Genomic DNA, 16,620 nt, shown 5'->3' on the forward strand with positions numbered 1-16,620 from the left:
GGGATGAGAGAGAGACACAGAGAGGGACGAGAGAGAGACACAGAGAGGGACGAGAGAGAGAGACAGAGGGGGGACGAGAGAGAGACAGAGGGGGGACGAGAGAGAGACAGAGGGGGGACGAGAGAGAGACAGAGGGGGGACGAGAGAGAGACAGAGGGGAGAGAGAGACAGGCACAAAGAGAGGGAGGGGGAGAGAGAGAGAGAGAGAGAGAGAAAGACAGAGAGAGGGAGGGAGAGACAGAGAGGAAAGTGTGAGAGAGAGGGAGAGAGACAAGGTCAGAGGGGGGGGGGAGAGACAGAGAGGGGGGATAGAAAGACAGAAAGAGGGAGAGAGAGACAGAGGGAGGGAGAGAGAGACAGAGGGAGGGAGAGAGAGACAGAGGGAGGGAGAGAGAGACAGAGGGAGGGAGAGAGAGACAGAGGGAGGGAGAGAGAGACAGAGGGAGGGAGAGAGAGACAGAGGGAGGGAGAGAGAGACAGAGGGAGGGAGGGAGGGAGAGAGAGACAGGCGGGGGGAGAAACGGAGAGAGGGGGACAGAGACAGGGGGGGGGGGCAGAGAGAGAGGGGGGAGAGAGAGAGTGACCAGAGCTGGAGGTGGCCGCTGCACAATGCAGTTGGAAGGACTGGCTGGGGCATCTATGTAGACAGGCTGAGGCCTCTTGCTCCCTGCCGCCATTAAGTCAGCAGGCTGAGGCAGTGAGTCTTCAGCAGCAGCAAAGTTACTCACCGGTGGTGATGGCAGGCGGCGGGCATCCATCTCGCGCTGGCGGCGGGCATCCGTCTCGCGCTGGCGGCGGGCATCCGTCCATCTCGCGCTGGCGGGGCCGCGGGGAGCATCCATCTCGCGCTGGCGGCGGGCATCCATCCATCTCGCGCTGGCGGGGAGCATCCATCCATCTCGCGCTGGCGGGGGGCAATCCATCCATCTCGCGCTGGCGGGGGGCAATCCATCTCGCGCTGGCGGCGGGCATCCATCTCGCGCTGGCGGCGGGCATCATCCATCTCGCGCTGGCGGGGAGCATCCATCTCGCGCTGGCGGGGGGCATCCATCTTGCGCTGGCGGCGGGCATCATCCATCTCGCGCTGGCGGGGAGCATCCATCTCGCGCTGGCGGGGGGGCATCCATCTTGCGCTGGCGGGGGGCATATCCATCTCGCGCTGGCGGGGGGCATATCCATCTCGCCGCTGTCGGCGGGCATATCCATCTCGCGCTGGCGGCGGGGCATATCCATCTCGCGCTGGCGGCGGGCATCCATCGCAAGCGGGGGGCAGTGGCAGGTCATCATTACTGGTGGTGCTTTTCAAGGCGGGTGGCAGGCAGCGTGACTCCAGTCACTTCCGGATTCTACCTCCGCCTGCACCCAGCGCCCACCATCATTATGAAGGCAGCTTGTTGGGTTGGCGTGCATAGCCTAGCGGGTCCTCAGTCCAGTACAGGGCAGGCAGTAAAACGTGAGCGGGCGGCAAAAGCCAGGCACACTCACTTCCTCTTTCTGTCTGGTGCCGCCCCCCACTTTTGCCGCCTGAGGAACCTGCCTCACTCCGCCTCATGGGCGGACCGGCCCTGCACCCCTGGATAGGAAGTGTACTCCTGCAATCGCTGCTATGGGTTAAACAGACCAACCAAATCATGCCAAAGTGGAATTCAACAGGAATGCAGCTTGTGAATGGATATTTGCATGATCCTGCACCAACACTGATTTATAGCTCACGGACCATCCCTCCTAGCAGTGATAAATCAACCCTTAACTACTTGCTGCATGCGTGCAGTATAATCACGGCCCTGGAAAAAAGACAGGATGCAGCAGGGCCGTGAAAACAAGTCTGCAGCGGCATGCAGCCGCCGCTCGCTCCCGTTCGGCCTGCGTGCGCGCGCACCGCCGTTACCGCCGCATAGAGGGGAAGTTAATGAATGGGACCGCAGGTCCCATTCATAAATCTAAGTCCCCGATTCAATGAATACCAGCGTCTACGAGACGCCGGCATTCATTGTATCTTCCTGTGTTACACAGCCACGGATTACTTCCGATTCACGTGCTTACGTACGTGAATCGGAAATGACGACTGAGGACATCTTGTGGCCAAAAAGTATATTGCACCAAAATTGCTTTTTATTTAATAAAAATCCCCACACTGACTGATATAATTAACTATTTCCCTCCCACACCCTCCCATAATACCCAAACTTTTTTTTTTATTTATATAAGGGGGGAGGGGGGAATTACATAAAAAAAAAAAAATATAATACCTTAGGGACTGAACTTTTTAAAAATTGATGTCAAGGCAGTATATTACTATTAATTTTTAATTTATGGGCTTGTAATTAGTGATGGATGCAAAACTGAAAAAATGCACCTCTATTTCCAAATGAAATATTGGCGCCATACATTGTACTAGGGAAATTTTTTGAACGTTGCAATAACCGGGACAAAAGGGCACATAAAATGTGTGGCTTTTATCCACAGTAGAATGTTTTATTTTAACACTATAATGGTCAAAAACTGAAAAAGAATGCATTTTATAATTTTTTTTTCTTATTATTCATGTTAAAATGCATTTAGGATAAAATTATTCTTGGCATACTGTAACTCCCAAAGAAAGCCTAATTGGTGGCAAGAAAAACAAGATATAGATCATTACGCTGTGATTAGTAGTGATTAAGTTATTGGAAAAAGAAAGGGAGGAGCGTTGACAGGTGAAAATTGCTCTGGTCCACAAGAGAAAAAATGCCCCAGGTGTCAAGTGGTTAAGTCAAAGAGGAATAAAGAGATGGTGTCATGAAAGTGGCCCAACTGAACTTCCTGAAAATGTAAGCCTGTTTAGTTACCTAACATTCCACAGCACATTCCAGTACTTGCTGGTGACCCTGGTTTGTGGAAACAGAGCTTTATCCTCACAGCACGTGGAAGAGACATATGAGCTGTTAAGAGTCCAATTGAACAGCATGTGGCAGGTCACTTGCCTCTTACTAACACAACAGGATGTGTAAAGGTTCTGTAAGTTATCCTTCCAGCTGACCTTTTAAAAAAAACACACAACAGGCTACAAGGGTTATACCAGTAGCCTAAATTTTGCTATAGTGCCCCTTTAACCTTTTATCAGTCATACTCCCGACATGTCTTTTCTGATAGAACGTGATCAGTATCCAGGAGACCGTTTCAGGGTTCACCCAGTGGTGGAAGAGTCTCTTCCATTACCTCTCTTTTACCACCGGGTGGTGCTGTAACCGACAGTCTTCTGCATCCCGATCACATGTGATCAGGACCCAGAAAACCTGCCGGAAGTTCAGAGCTGCTGGCGGAGGAAAAGAAGCCAACTGCATTAGGTAAATATAACTTCCTCTCACACACTCATTTGACTGCACTAGGCATGTCGACAGAGGCTTACAGCTCACAAGCAGCTTTCAGATGAAGCATGGAGGCTGCCATATTTATTTCCTTATAAGCAATACCAGTTTCCTGGCTATTCTGCTAATCCTCTGCCTCTATTGCTTTTAGCCATAGACCCTGAACAAGCATGCAGCAGATCAGGTGTTTAACAATATTGTCAGGACTGCCAGGCAACTGGCATTGTCTAACAAGAAATAATTATGTCAGCCTCCATATTCTTCTCACTTCAGTTGACCTCTAAAGAAAATTATTCCAGTGCCATGCTTTGTAAAATTTGCAACAATTATGCATGCAAACTGGACTATCTGTACCCTGTAAAATCAAACTGAAGCTTTTTGTACAAGTATCTTGTGACTTCCTCTAGAATTGAAATCACAGCGCAAAGCTTGCAAGTAGCCAGCACCATCTATTGGAGATTTTTCACACTGCAATCTACCTGAAAGTTGCTACTAATTGCTCTGCAGTAGCCAAGCTTCAAGTCAACTTCACACGGGGCAAATTAGATTTAGGAGGCTTGATTAAGTTGTCAGGGGCGTAGCAATAGGGGTTGCGACCGCTTCGGGGGCCCCAAAGTGCCCTCCCTCAACTACAGTATCAGCTCTCTATTGGTCCTGTGCTCATAATAATCACTTCTATAGATACTTTGAATAGTGGTAATCATTAACAAGCTCTTCCCCATCCCCTTCTTGCACCTCTGACACTGTAGTTGCCATTGGCAGATTTTGGTGCGCCGTATCAATTGTTATGTATAGAGTGCTTGGGGGGCCATACTGTAAAACTTGCATCGGGGCCCACAGCTCCTTAGCTACACCAATGGTTAACATCTAGAGCAATCTATCCATATCTGTAAGCAGGACTTTGGCTATGTTCACAGTGAGGCATTACACACCCTGGAGCGAGGGGGGTGGCATTGCATGTTATACGTGGGGATGTGCATACACAGTTTGTTTCACTGCAACACATACATTATTCAGTACTGCCCTCCATAATGTGCTATAGCACCGTAATAAGTGCCACTATGGATGAAAGCATCAAACCTAAAGAAACACATCCTCGGACTTCAAAAACTGCTCAGTGTCTCAAATATAATTAATTTAGTGCAATAAAAAAATATATACATTATGACAAGAGGACAATCAGAGCAGTGAACAAATTAAACAAGTACATCAGGATGAAAAACGAAAACTCAGCAATCACAAACCCTGATGCCTATATGTGTAAATTAAAAGATTAACATTCACACATAGAGGAATCAAGGGACTTGTCCCGATTGTGACTGCTGAGTATTTATATTTGAACCAGAAGCAGTGGCGTAGCTAAGGAGCTGTGGGCCCCGATGCAAGTTTTACAATGGCATAGCCGTGATTCACGAGCATATTTTCACTATCCGACATTGTGATCCGAATTAGTCTTCACCTCTTGATCACGGGTTCAGTTCCGAATGCACTCGTGATCCAAATCCGGCTCATGATCACGGATTAAGCCGTTATCACGGCCATGATTAAAACCGCCAACTTTAGCGGTTAATAGCAAAGCCCCCTTACATGATATAAACACCAGTTTTTTCTTCAAAAAGACCTTATAGTTTGAGAAAAATTGATTTTAAAGTTTCAAAGGAATAGTATACATTTAAATGCGGTCAATTACAGTTAATGTATTTACATGTATATTTTCCCCCTTTGAAAATAGATTTAAAAAAAAAAAAAAAAAAAAAAAAAACCACATCCTTGTTCCCACTGTTCTACTTAACCTATTTTAGTTCCTGGACGTAGAAACTACGTCCAGGAACCATGCGCGCTCCCGTGGCCGATCGCGCCATGGTGCCCGATCACTGATTCCTCTCCCCCGCTGAAAAAGCGACAGCTTCTCTCGGAAGCTTAGCTTTTTCTGGCTGTTGCCTCCCCCGTGCGTCTCTCTAAGCATATGTTACGCTTAGAGTGACGTCATGATAACAAACTCATGGCCGCCATCTTGTGGCCAAAAAGTAAAACTACAACTAAAAGTAAAAAAATTAAAACTAAACACATTTACATTATAAAACTATTGTTTACATCCCACCCTCCCAAAAATACCCAAATAAAATGTTTAATATAAAAAAAAAAAAAAAAAAAAAAAAAAAACATTTACCTAAGGGTCTAAACTTTTTAAATATCAATGTAAAGATGAAATTCTATATTTTTTTATTTTAAACTTGTAAATAGTGATAGATGCAAAACGGAAAAAATGCACCTTTATTTCCAAATAAAATATTGTCGCCATACATTGCGATAGGGACATAATTTTAACGGTGTAATAACCGGGACATATAATACGTGAGTTTTAATTATGGAGCCATGTATTTTAAAACTATAATGGCTGAAAACTGAGAAAATGAATTTTCAGTTTTTCTTATTCTTCCTGTTAAAATGCATTTGCAGTAAAGTGGCTCTTAGCAAAATGTAAAACCTCCAAAGAAAGCCTAATTGGTGGCAGAAAAAACAAGAGCTAGATTAGTTCATTGTGATAAGTAGTGATAAAGTTATAGGCTAATCAATGGTAGGTGAGCATTGCTCAAGTGAAAACGACGGAACGCGAATGGGTTAAAGGATACCCGAAGGGACATGTGACATGATGATAGACTCGTGTATGTACAGTGCCTAGCACACAAATAACTATGCAGTGTTTCTTTTTTTCTTTCTCTGCCTGAAAGAGTTAAATATCAGGTATGTAAGTGGCTGACTCAGTCAGGAAGTGACTATAGTGTGACCCTCACTGATAAGACATTACCCTTTTTTACCTCTTTCTTGCTCTCAGAAGCCATTTTCTGCTAGGAAAATGTTTTATTGTTGGAATTTCTTATCAGTGAGGGTCACACTGTAGTCACTTCCTGTCTGAGTCAGGACTGAGTCAGCCACTTATATACCTGATATTTAACTCTTTCAGGCAGAGAAAGAAAAAAGAAACACTGCATAGTTATTTGTGTGCTAGGCACTGTACATACACGTGTCTATCTCATCATGTCACATGTCAGTTCGAGGTATCCTTTAATTCTGGATCCACACCATACAATTTTTCAGCCGATTTATGTGCCTGATTGATTATTTCCAGTATGTCCAATCTGAGGAGTGATCGATTCTGAGCGATTTTATCACCGATGTTCATATAAACAAATGGAAATCGGTCATAAAATTGATCCTCAGATCGGACATGCTGGAAATAATCAGGCAGGTAAATCGGCTGAAAAATTGTATGGTGTGGATCCAGCAAAACATATCCTGCAAATGTGTTGCTTCTAGCAAGTAAAATGGCTTTGCTATTAACCGCTAAAGTCGGCAGGTTTTTTAATCACAAATACTCGTTTTCTTCAGTGGCTACAACTTTTAAAGTTTTAAATGATCACCTTTATAGTCCATGCAATTTTGCTGATTGTAGCATGTATGGAGGCTTTGCTATTAACGTTAAAGTCAAATCCGTGATCACGGATTCTACATGTAATCACGGATAGAATCCGGATTTCGATTTGTGCCATGGCCAGATTTACTTGAATTAGTGATTGGTTGAATGAATGAGTGAATGATTATATTATTAAGCATTTATATAACGCTGACATATTCCGCAGCGCTGCACAGAGTATATAGTCTAGTCACTAACTGTCCCTCAGAGGAGCTCACAATCTAATCCCTACCAGAGTCCTGTCTATGTTTGTATCGTGTAGTGTATGTATTGTAGTCTAGGGTCAATTTTTAGGGGGAGCCAATTAACTTAGCTGTATGTTTTTTGGGATGTGGGAGGAAACCAGAGTGCCCAGAGGAAACCCACACAGACACGGGGAGCAGGGCAGCCATCAGAAATTTTGGGGCCCCTCACACATCATCATGCCTGGGCCCACCCACTGGTTGCTGTGCCCGCCCAATAGCCACCCCACCCGTGTTCATGCGCTGTGGTAAAAAATGGGCATAGCACCGACACTGAAGAAAGCGGCGTGCACAGCGTGAGGCGGCAAAAAGTGGGAGTGACCATGGCATGGTGTGGGTGGAGTCAAATACTACCAAAATACAGGTAGTCCCCGGTTAACAAGCCAAGTATAGGTGGTGCCCCGGAATAGGTAGCTAGGTATAGGTGGTTCTAGCCCCAGTATAGGTAGCCAGGTATAGGTTGTCCCCCAGTATAGGTAGCCCGTAGCCAGATATAGGTGGTGCCCCAGTATAGGTAGCTAGGTATAGGTGGTGCCCCAGTATAGGTAGCCAGGTATAGGTGGTGGCCCAGTATAGGTAGCCTGTTGCCAGATATAGGTGGTCCCCCAGTATAGAAAGTCTGCTGTAGCGAGCTCACTCAACTGGTCCCCACGTTCAAGCGTTGATGTCACTCTTCTCTCAGTGCTGGAACGCGGTGTGCTGGTTAGTGAGCCACAGGCCCACAGCCAGCACATGTTGCCCTTCCAGCGCTTTGGGGGGCCCAGGGCCCCCAGAAGCCCTGGGCCCCTCACTGCAGTGTCAGTTCTCCCCCTGATGGCTGCCCTGACGGGGAGAACATACAAACTCCTTGCAGATGTTGACCTGGCTGGGATTCGAACCGGGCACCGAGCATTGCAAGGCGAGAGCGCTAACCACTACACCACCGTGCTACCCATCCGAGCTAAACTAATGCTGAGCAGTTTGATAGTTCCAATATGGATGTCTTTCTTTGAGTCTGATGTTTAAAGCAACAGATTCCATGTCACCACACTAAACCCAGAAAGTTAGCAGCTCACTCGGCACTAGTCTACTTCAGGGGACCCAGCAGGAAACCTCATAAGGAAATTCCAATAATGTGGATGGGTGGACGACACCTACCTACCAGACTTCTAGGTTTCCGATAGGTTGTAGTAAACCACACCCTCGCTATTTGGCCAATCACAACACTGTGCTGTAAGCGGGTCCTGTGATTGGAGAACTGCTCCCTGGTTTTCTGTTGGGTCCCAAAAAGACTAGCACTGCTCACTGGATCATAGACAAATACTGTATACAACATATTATTGCTGTCACTGTCTTGTAAATTGATGTGAAATGAAAGAAATAATAAAGTACATACGCTGGGTAAATTCTTCAATTAACGTCGTACAAACTTCACCATCAGAGCAGTTCACCAGTTTCCCTCCCTGACATGTAGGGGAGCCAATGATATAGCACTGCATACACTGGAGGGAATAACCTGCAAGAAGAAGGGGAACATTGATATCTTATAAACCAATTTAATTACAGCAAGACCTCCGGCGCACATGTTTGCAGGTTGCTTGAGCAACTGGTAAGGGGAGGAGAGAAAAACACACACACACACCCCCTTTCCTCAAGCATAAAATACTTACCTAGCATTCAACAGCATCTTCTACCCACGCTGTAGCTGTAGGGCATGAATTAAAGAGAAACTCCAACCTAGAATTGAACTTTATCCCAATCAGTAGCTGATACCCCTTTTACATGAGAAATATAATGCTTTTCACAAACAGACCATCAGGGGGCGCTGTATGACTGATTTTGTGCTGAAACCCCTCCCACAAGAAGCTCTGGGACCGCTGTACTTTTGGCAGTTTGTTACAATGTAACAAGGTTCACAGACAGGAAATAGCTGTTTATAGCTGTCTCTAACAGCCAAAACAGCTAGGAGCAGCTACATAACATGCCCACAGTAAAAATGTCACCATGTAATAAATGTCAGAATGTATATCGGGGAGAGGAAAGATTTTACAATGAGCAAACCCCGACTAAATCATTTATACATAATTATAGTAAAAACGAAGCACTTTTTTACTACATTATTTTCACTGGAGTTCCTCTTTAAATGGGCATAAAAAAAATGCTACTTTCATAGTATCGCGTGCCCTTAGAAATAGGATTGTGATGGTGATGTAAAGTTGTATTATAGCCGACCACTGCAATACAACCTGCATAGTTCAGCATACAGCCCAGAGACTTTATGCTTGCACCATATGCATCACCTGGTAACACACTAGACGCTGTTCATTATGCTGTTGGAAATCTTCACACTGCAGAAGTACCATTGTGAAAGGGCCCTATGAAATATTATTTGTGTAGTGTGATTAAATTGCCTATTCTGCTATGATGCAGCAGGCATAGTGTGAAAGAAGCCAGTGCTAGTATGGTTGAGGTGAGCCGGCAAGAAAGCCTAGGGAAATTCTTCGAACTTGCTTGGGTGGTTGGCACAAGCTTGAATTACTTGATAACAAATCGGTTATAGTATTATGCCCGTGTGGGATAATTCAGCCAATTAGAATGCTTCAAGTTGTAGATGTTGCTGTGATTGGAGAAATGTTCACTATGGACTTTTACATTGGCTCACCTTAACCATCCTAGCCACAAGGAGCCTAAAAAGGTGGCCAGACACTACAAGTTATTCTATTTTCATTGAATTGGACCAATCTGATCAAATTTTCGGTTGATTGAAAGTTTTGAAGAAATTGTTAGCTTTGCCCAATCTACACGATACGATTCTTTATACGATTCAATTACGATTCTATTTACGATCCGATTAAATCCGACATGTCCGATCAGGATTCGATTCAATTCGATTTGCCATTGTTTTGCAATGGCTGATCGAATTGAATCCTGATCGGACATGTCGGATTTAATCGGATCGTAAATAGAATCGTAATTGAAATCGTATAAAGAATCGTATCGTGTAGATTGGGCTTCGCATGTTTGAGAGCAATGATGAGCTCCGGATAAAACCGTCATCCAGGTAATTAGAGCACCTGAGTGGGGTGAGGGAGGGAGTTAACCCAGCGGCCATCATCTTTAATGCGTCCCAGTGTGTCTCATGCTGCGTTCCAATTCGCGATCACATGCCCACCACTCTTCCTCCTTCTGGGTTGAAGGAGGAAGCGTGGTAGTCATGTGACCGTGAATTGGAATGCAGCTTGAGATGCATTAAAGACGACGGCCGCTGGGTATGTTAACCCTCCCTCACCCACCCGCTCAGGTGCACTAACTTCCCTGGATTAAAATCGGAATGAAACCCATTCAGATTTCAACCGGAGCTCATCCCTGTTTGAGAGTGCATCAATTTCGGGCGCAAAAAAAAAATAAAAATAAAAATTCATAAATGTTGAAAGTTGGTTGGATAGAAAAACTAACTGCATGGCAACCGTTTAATCAACGTCTGATCATTTTGCATTTTCAAAGAATTACGGTTTCCACTGTGACATCCAATCACCTATTGGCCTGGAACCCACTAGGAGCAGTTTGTGATTTGGAAACTCTTGCTAATGTAATGCTATGGGTGTGATCCTACTGGAGCGATGTGATTTTAAAAAAATCCCCCATAGCATTGCATTAGCTTTTTCTAATCAGTAGCGCTTAGAAAAGGCTGCTAGTGGGTTTGAACCCTTAGGGCGATCCTTGAGCACTTTGTTGATCGCCGGCGATCAGCAAAACGCTGCTACAATGTATCCCCATGGATACATTTACACTGCAATCGAAAACCTGCTGCATGCAGCGTTTTGGGGGCGATTGCTCTACGATTCCAATTTTATTGAATGGGAATCACAAGCGCAAAGAGCACAAGAATGACAAGATTTAAGTTAAAAATCTCAATCCAAACGCAATCGCGGGCTAGCAGCACTCTGAGCGCTGAGTGTCCACTAGAAGCCATTTCTAAGCGCTAGTGATCTGAAAAAGTTCTTGCTAATGCTATGGGGGATTTTTTACAAAATCACATCGCTCAAGTGGGATCACACCCATAGCATTACATCAGCAAGAGCTTTTCAAGTCACATTGGCTATCATTCATAAAGCATTGCCGCATGCGGAAATGCTGAAAACAGCTGACTTTACCGAGCACTTAGCAAAATCTCCATTCATAAAAGCGGTTTCCGCATGAAAAGCTGACATTCCTGAGCAGTGCTGGAAATTACCGCCTTGTGCGGTGATTATCTCAACACGTCACTACATGTCAATTCATAAAAATTAGAGCAAGTGGTATGAGGACGGGGAATACCGCTCCCTTGGATGTGGCGATAAGCATGCTAAGTTAATGGAGACAGACCTCCCAGGCCGCAGCAGTGAGAGCAGAGCACGGAGAAAATGTATCAACTCAGGCAACTTCTAGTGTTACCGCAAGCCTAGAGCCAGCCTAATTCAGGAAATCACCGCACTGCTATCGCAACTGTACACATTTTTTATGAAAGAGCACACAGAAGTCTAAAATACCGAACGCAGCATTTTCCTGCCTGGATTTTCTTTACCGAACACACTTTTATGAATGATAGCCAAAGTGCTCAGAAAAGTGCTCCTAGTGGGTTCCAGGCCTCAGGCCTATGTGTAGTGATTTCTAGGGCAGTTGAGATTCCCCAGCGCTTGGAATCGCTGTACAGTAAACTAAAACTTCTGATTTGCATCTTTTTTTCTTAATAAAAATTACTTATCCGGCATCCTTCCATCTGTAGCCCCGCCCCCTAAAGTAAGAGGTCATAGGGGCTTCTCTAAGACCAATCAGAGAAGTGCCTGTGACCTGTTCCTTTCATCGTAGATCACATCTACACATCGCAGTTTGTAGGTGAAGTTGCAGAACTACGCTTACAAATGTACACGTAGCGAAGTACCGCTATACGTAGCTTATGCCCACTATGCATAGTGAACATGTGTATTGCGTAGTGAACTACAAATGCGTCACTCGCGGCTAATTTTTCCGCGTGCGTTTGTATGCTTACAAATTTACACATTGGAAAGACGAATGTACGCATAGAAGAGTTCCCGGTAGAAGCATTTCAAGAGGAATTAATGCGTAAAATTTTCTGCATACAGGCGTAAGCATCTGCATACAGTACGCTTCGCGTAATTGCGTTTTGCATACGAAGCGAATATTTGATTGCAAAGCCAAAGTTTGGGGAAGCGTAATTGCATAAAACTACGCATAGTTCCAGCATAGCGAAGTTGGCCGACTACGACCATCCCTGATTCCTTTAGGGGCGGAGCTATGGATGAAAGAAGAAACTCAAGACACTGGGTAAGTGTTTCAAGTTTAATTCAAAGCATGAATGCTCCGCCCCCCCCAAAACACTGCATAATCGATTTGATAAATAATTTATGCAGCGCTTATATACTTTGCATTGAGTGCTAACATGCTCAAAATGCTGCAGGTCCTGCAATTAAATTGATTGGTCCATTTTCAAACTGCATATATTAGCATACATTTACATCAACTCAGAAGTATTTGTATCTCGTTGATCATTTCTATTGTATCTTTGTACCTTTCTCAGTCTGGGAATATAGTAAGTGGTGCGAGAAATGTTGCATTTTGCTGCATATGCGTTTGTGCGTTTTGGCATAATTAAGTGCATGTTGAGTGAGTTTGCATTACGCACATTTGAAACGCACCTGTGGTTTTTTAATGCATTTCTGATATGCCCTTTGGCCTAGTGCACACCAGAGCGGTTCTGCTGCGGTTTGCGATCCGCTTGTGGGTGCGGATCCGCTAGGGTAATGTATTTCAATGGGCTGGTGCACACCAGAGCGGGAGGCGTTTTGCAGAAACGCATACTCCCGGGCTGCTGCAGATTTTGGATTGCGGAGGCGTTTCTGCCTCAATGTAAAGTATAGGAAAAATGCAAACCGCTCTGAAAAACGGCACTTCAGAGCGGTTTTGCAGGCGTTTTTTGTTACAGTAGCTGTTCAGTAACAGCTTTACTGTAACAATACATGAAATCTACTACACCAAAAACACTTCAAAAAAACCCAAAATGCTAGCTGAAACGCTTCAGAAAAAGAAGAAAAAGCGTTTCAAAATCTGCTAGCATTTTGCGGATCTGCTAGCGTTTTTTTGGTGTGCACCAGGCCTCTAAGCAAATTTTGGGGGAAAGTGTCCAGTATAGAAGAATGCACTTGCATCATTTCTCTTGTGGGTTGTGTAGAAGAGCTTAGAAGTTTGATTGTTGGGAGTTTACTCGTCTGTTTGAGATGCTTGGCCTGCCACACACACACACACACACACACACACACACACACACACACACACACACACACACACACACACACACACACACACACCTCTCTACTGTAAAAGTATAAGCTTCCATTAGGCTTCTTGCACACAGGGACGTTACATGCGCACATTAGTGCAGCCTGTAACGCTCCCCCAACGCACAGCAATGTAACACAAGTGGGCTGTTCACACTGCCCACATTGCGTTACATTGTAACGCAGCAAAGTGCTGCATGCTATGCGTTCTACGCGGCTAAGCCGCGTTAGACTGTTTGCACATGCTCAGTCATGTTGGGGAGGAGGGGAGAGCGGCCGGGCACATGGCTAATTAATATTCACTGCACTCAGTGACGTGCAGTGTTTACTTCCTGGAGCGGCCGCCCTGTGCGGCGATTGGCCGGGCGGGACCACGTGATGCCGCATGCGTCTAAGAGTACGCATCACGGACGCCAGAGTGAGCTGCACAACGCGGCTCACTCCGATGTCCACACCAGAGAGCACCAGGTGTTGCGTTAGGGGCATGTTATGTGCCCTATAACGTCCCCTAAACGCAACGTCCTGGTGTGTAACTAGCCTTAAATGAGCAGCAAACGTTTTCAATGTCCTCTCTAGCTTGTCACTAGGAAGTCAACAAGAAGTGGAAATACATCAAACTGTTTTCTATACAAAATATATATAAAAAAAAAAAAAAAGAAAAAAAAAAAAAAAAAAAAAAACCACACACACACACACACACACACACACACACACACACTAAAAAGCTATACCGCTGCATCACCATTGACATACATTATATGCATTTTAGTTGCGTTTCAGAAAAATATGCAGCAATTTCTGTGTTTCAAAAACACACGTTGCAGGACACAAACAAATGTGTTTTTTTCATGCGGCCCTTTGACTTACATTACGCCCATTAACGCTAGTGTTTTATGGAACGCTGGCGTTTCTGCCAGATGTGTTCCTACACTGTGTGATTTGCTTTTTAGCATTACAGTTACCCCTGAACACCACATTGGGCTCTATTCACAAAGCATTACGGTAATGCTGAAAACAGCAGATTTTACTGATCACCTTCCCATATTCCAATTCACTAAACCCATCACCGCACAGGAAACAAACATTACCGACTAGTGAGGTAATTTACCGACTTGTGCGGTAGTAGCAGTAGGGTATTGTACCGTGTTAGCCATCAGTAAAAGCAAGAAGTTTTAAATCAGGATGAAACCATTTATTGGCCAACTAAAAACTTTTTAGTTGGCCAATAAATGGTTTCATCCTGATTTAAAACTTCTTGCTTCAACTTGTGCGGTAATTGCATCAAGAAATGTCAAGAAACTGCAATTCACAAAGATTTCCGCATTAAAGAGAAACTCCGACCAAGAATTGAACTTTATCCCAATCAGTAGCTGATACCCCTTTTACATGAGAAATCTATTCCTTTTCACAAACAGACCATCAGGAGGCGCTGTTTGACTGATAGTGGTGAAACCCCTCCCACAAGAAACATACGTACTCTTGGCAGTTTCCTTTCTGTGAACCGTGCTGCATTGTGGGAAATAGCTGTTTACAACTGCCAGAAAACCATTCTGCAGCTACATCACCTGCCAACAGTAAAAATGTTAACTGGAGTCCCTGTTTAAAGTGGAATATAACCCAGAATGTCTTCTTTGCTCTAAAAGATTGTTTACAGCATATAATATACTATCACAATGGGCTCTATTCACAATCACACATGCGGTAAAAGATTTACCGCCAGTGATAATTTCCGCTTTTTTTCACATTCACTAAAAATGTTCCACAGGTTTCCCGCATGCTGGAACAACGCATAAAAAAAATAAAAAAAAAAATAAAAAAAATTTGGGAAACATGCGTAATTACAGTAAACATGCGGAAAAAAGTGGCAAAAAAAAAAAAAAAAAAAGAATTGAAGTACAGCAAACAGCACTCAAGGCTCCAGACTCCATTTAGGCCAATGGGAAGTGAAATATATGACCAAGTACTAGTAGGTGATGATCATTGCAGTCGGGAATTTACCGCAAGTGCATTTCCTCATGCGGAAAATGATTGTGAATAGAGCCCATTTTTTTTTTGTTAAACAGTATTTAAGGGTTACACAGGGCTGACTTTCTTCTGCAGGGAGAACCCGCATCCGAACTGCTTATAATCTTATCTTGTGTACACATTCTTTACTTGATACATTTATGTAAACATTATCTGGCTGTGCAGGGGGGGGGCGGGGGAGGGAGGAGCGTAAAATACCAGATGAGCTATTTTACAGAAGACTTATTTTACTGACGTGCCCTTTGTGAATAAAGCCCATTGTCCATTTTATGCAGTTTGACCAAAAATCAATTATTCACACCAGTCCTATTTCCAGCTGCAAACAATTTACAGGAAATTCAAATGAAAGCTAAAAAATAAATAATTGCATCTTATTGGCCATCTCTGTTTTACACTATAAAGGTGCCCATACATCAGGCAATGTACGGGCAGATCAACCAGAGAGATCTCTCTATGGAATCTGATCAGAGATGGATCTGTTGCCATCCACCACAGACCGATTTCACCATCAAATCTGCCATGTCCACAATAGCCTGTCCCAGTAATGAGCAGAAACTATGTCAGTGCCAATTTACACATCATAGTTCGTAGGCAAAGCTTCAAAACTACGCTTACAAATTTAAGAGCAGCGAAGTACCGCTACACGTAGGTAACATGTGTATTATGAAGTAAACTACGAATGCGTTACTCGTGTATTTTTCCGCATTGTAGGTGTACAAAATTACACATTGGAAAGGTGAATGTACGCATAGAAGAGTTCTCTGTATAAGCATTTACAGAGGAATTAATGCAGAAATTTTTCCGCATAAGGGCATCAGTGTCCGCATACCCTACGCTTCGCACTACGCGTAATTGCGTATTTTAACACGTAGTCTACAAAATGCATACAGAATGAATATTTGATTTCGAAGCCGTAGTTTGGCAAAGCGTAATTGCGTAAAACTACACGTAGTTCCAGCGTAGCGAAGTTGGCTGACTACGACCATCCCTAGCCTGTACAACATGGCACCAGGTACATGGGTCCACATGGTACAGGCTGTTGCAGTGATGATGGCTCTGTTCACAATAAGCAGTGTGGTAAAAAATGTTTGGAGGTAAAATACCTCCTGCCGTATTTTACACTTTTTCCCAAACATCACAAAAAACTTTTCCCCCATGAGGCAGAAGTTTGGTAGTTTACCGAACAAACATGCCTCAATTCACTAAGCCCTGGTCGG

The 16,620-nt window shown here is 44.3% G+C and overlaps 1 protein-coding gene across 1 annotated transcript in view; it reads right to left on the reverse strand.

The window, feature by feature from the left end:
- Window positions 1–14,874, reverse strand: part of LOC137522955 (phospholipase A2 inhibitor NAI-like) — a 26,394-nt gene extending 11,520 nt beyond the window's left edge. The window contains exons 1-2 of the mRNA XM_068243117.1: window positions 14,856–14,874; window positions 8,440–8,559 (exon numbers count right to left, since the gene is read on the reverse strand). Of these exons, the coding sequence (XP_068099218.1) occupies window positions 8,440–8,542 (103 nt within the window). The 5' untranslated portion in view covers window positions 8,543–8,559; window positions 14,856–14,874. The remainder of the gene's footprint in view (window positions 1–8,439; window positions 8,560–14,855) is intronic.
- Between the last annotated feature and the right edge of the window lie 1,746 nt (window positions 14,875–16,620).

This window comes from Hyperolius riggenbachi, chromosome 6, assembly GCF_040937935.1.
Source record: "Hyperolius riggenbachi isolate aHypRig1 chromosome 6, aHypRig1.pri, whole genome shotgun sequence".
In the NCBI taxonomy this organism is placed as follows: Eukaryota; Metazoa; Chordata; class Amphibia; order Anura; family Hyperoliidae; genus Hyperolius; species Hyperolius riggenbachi.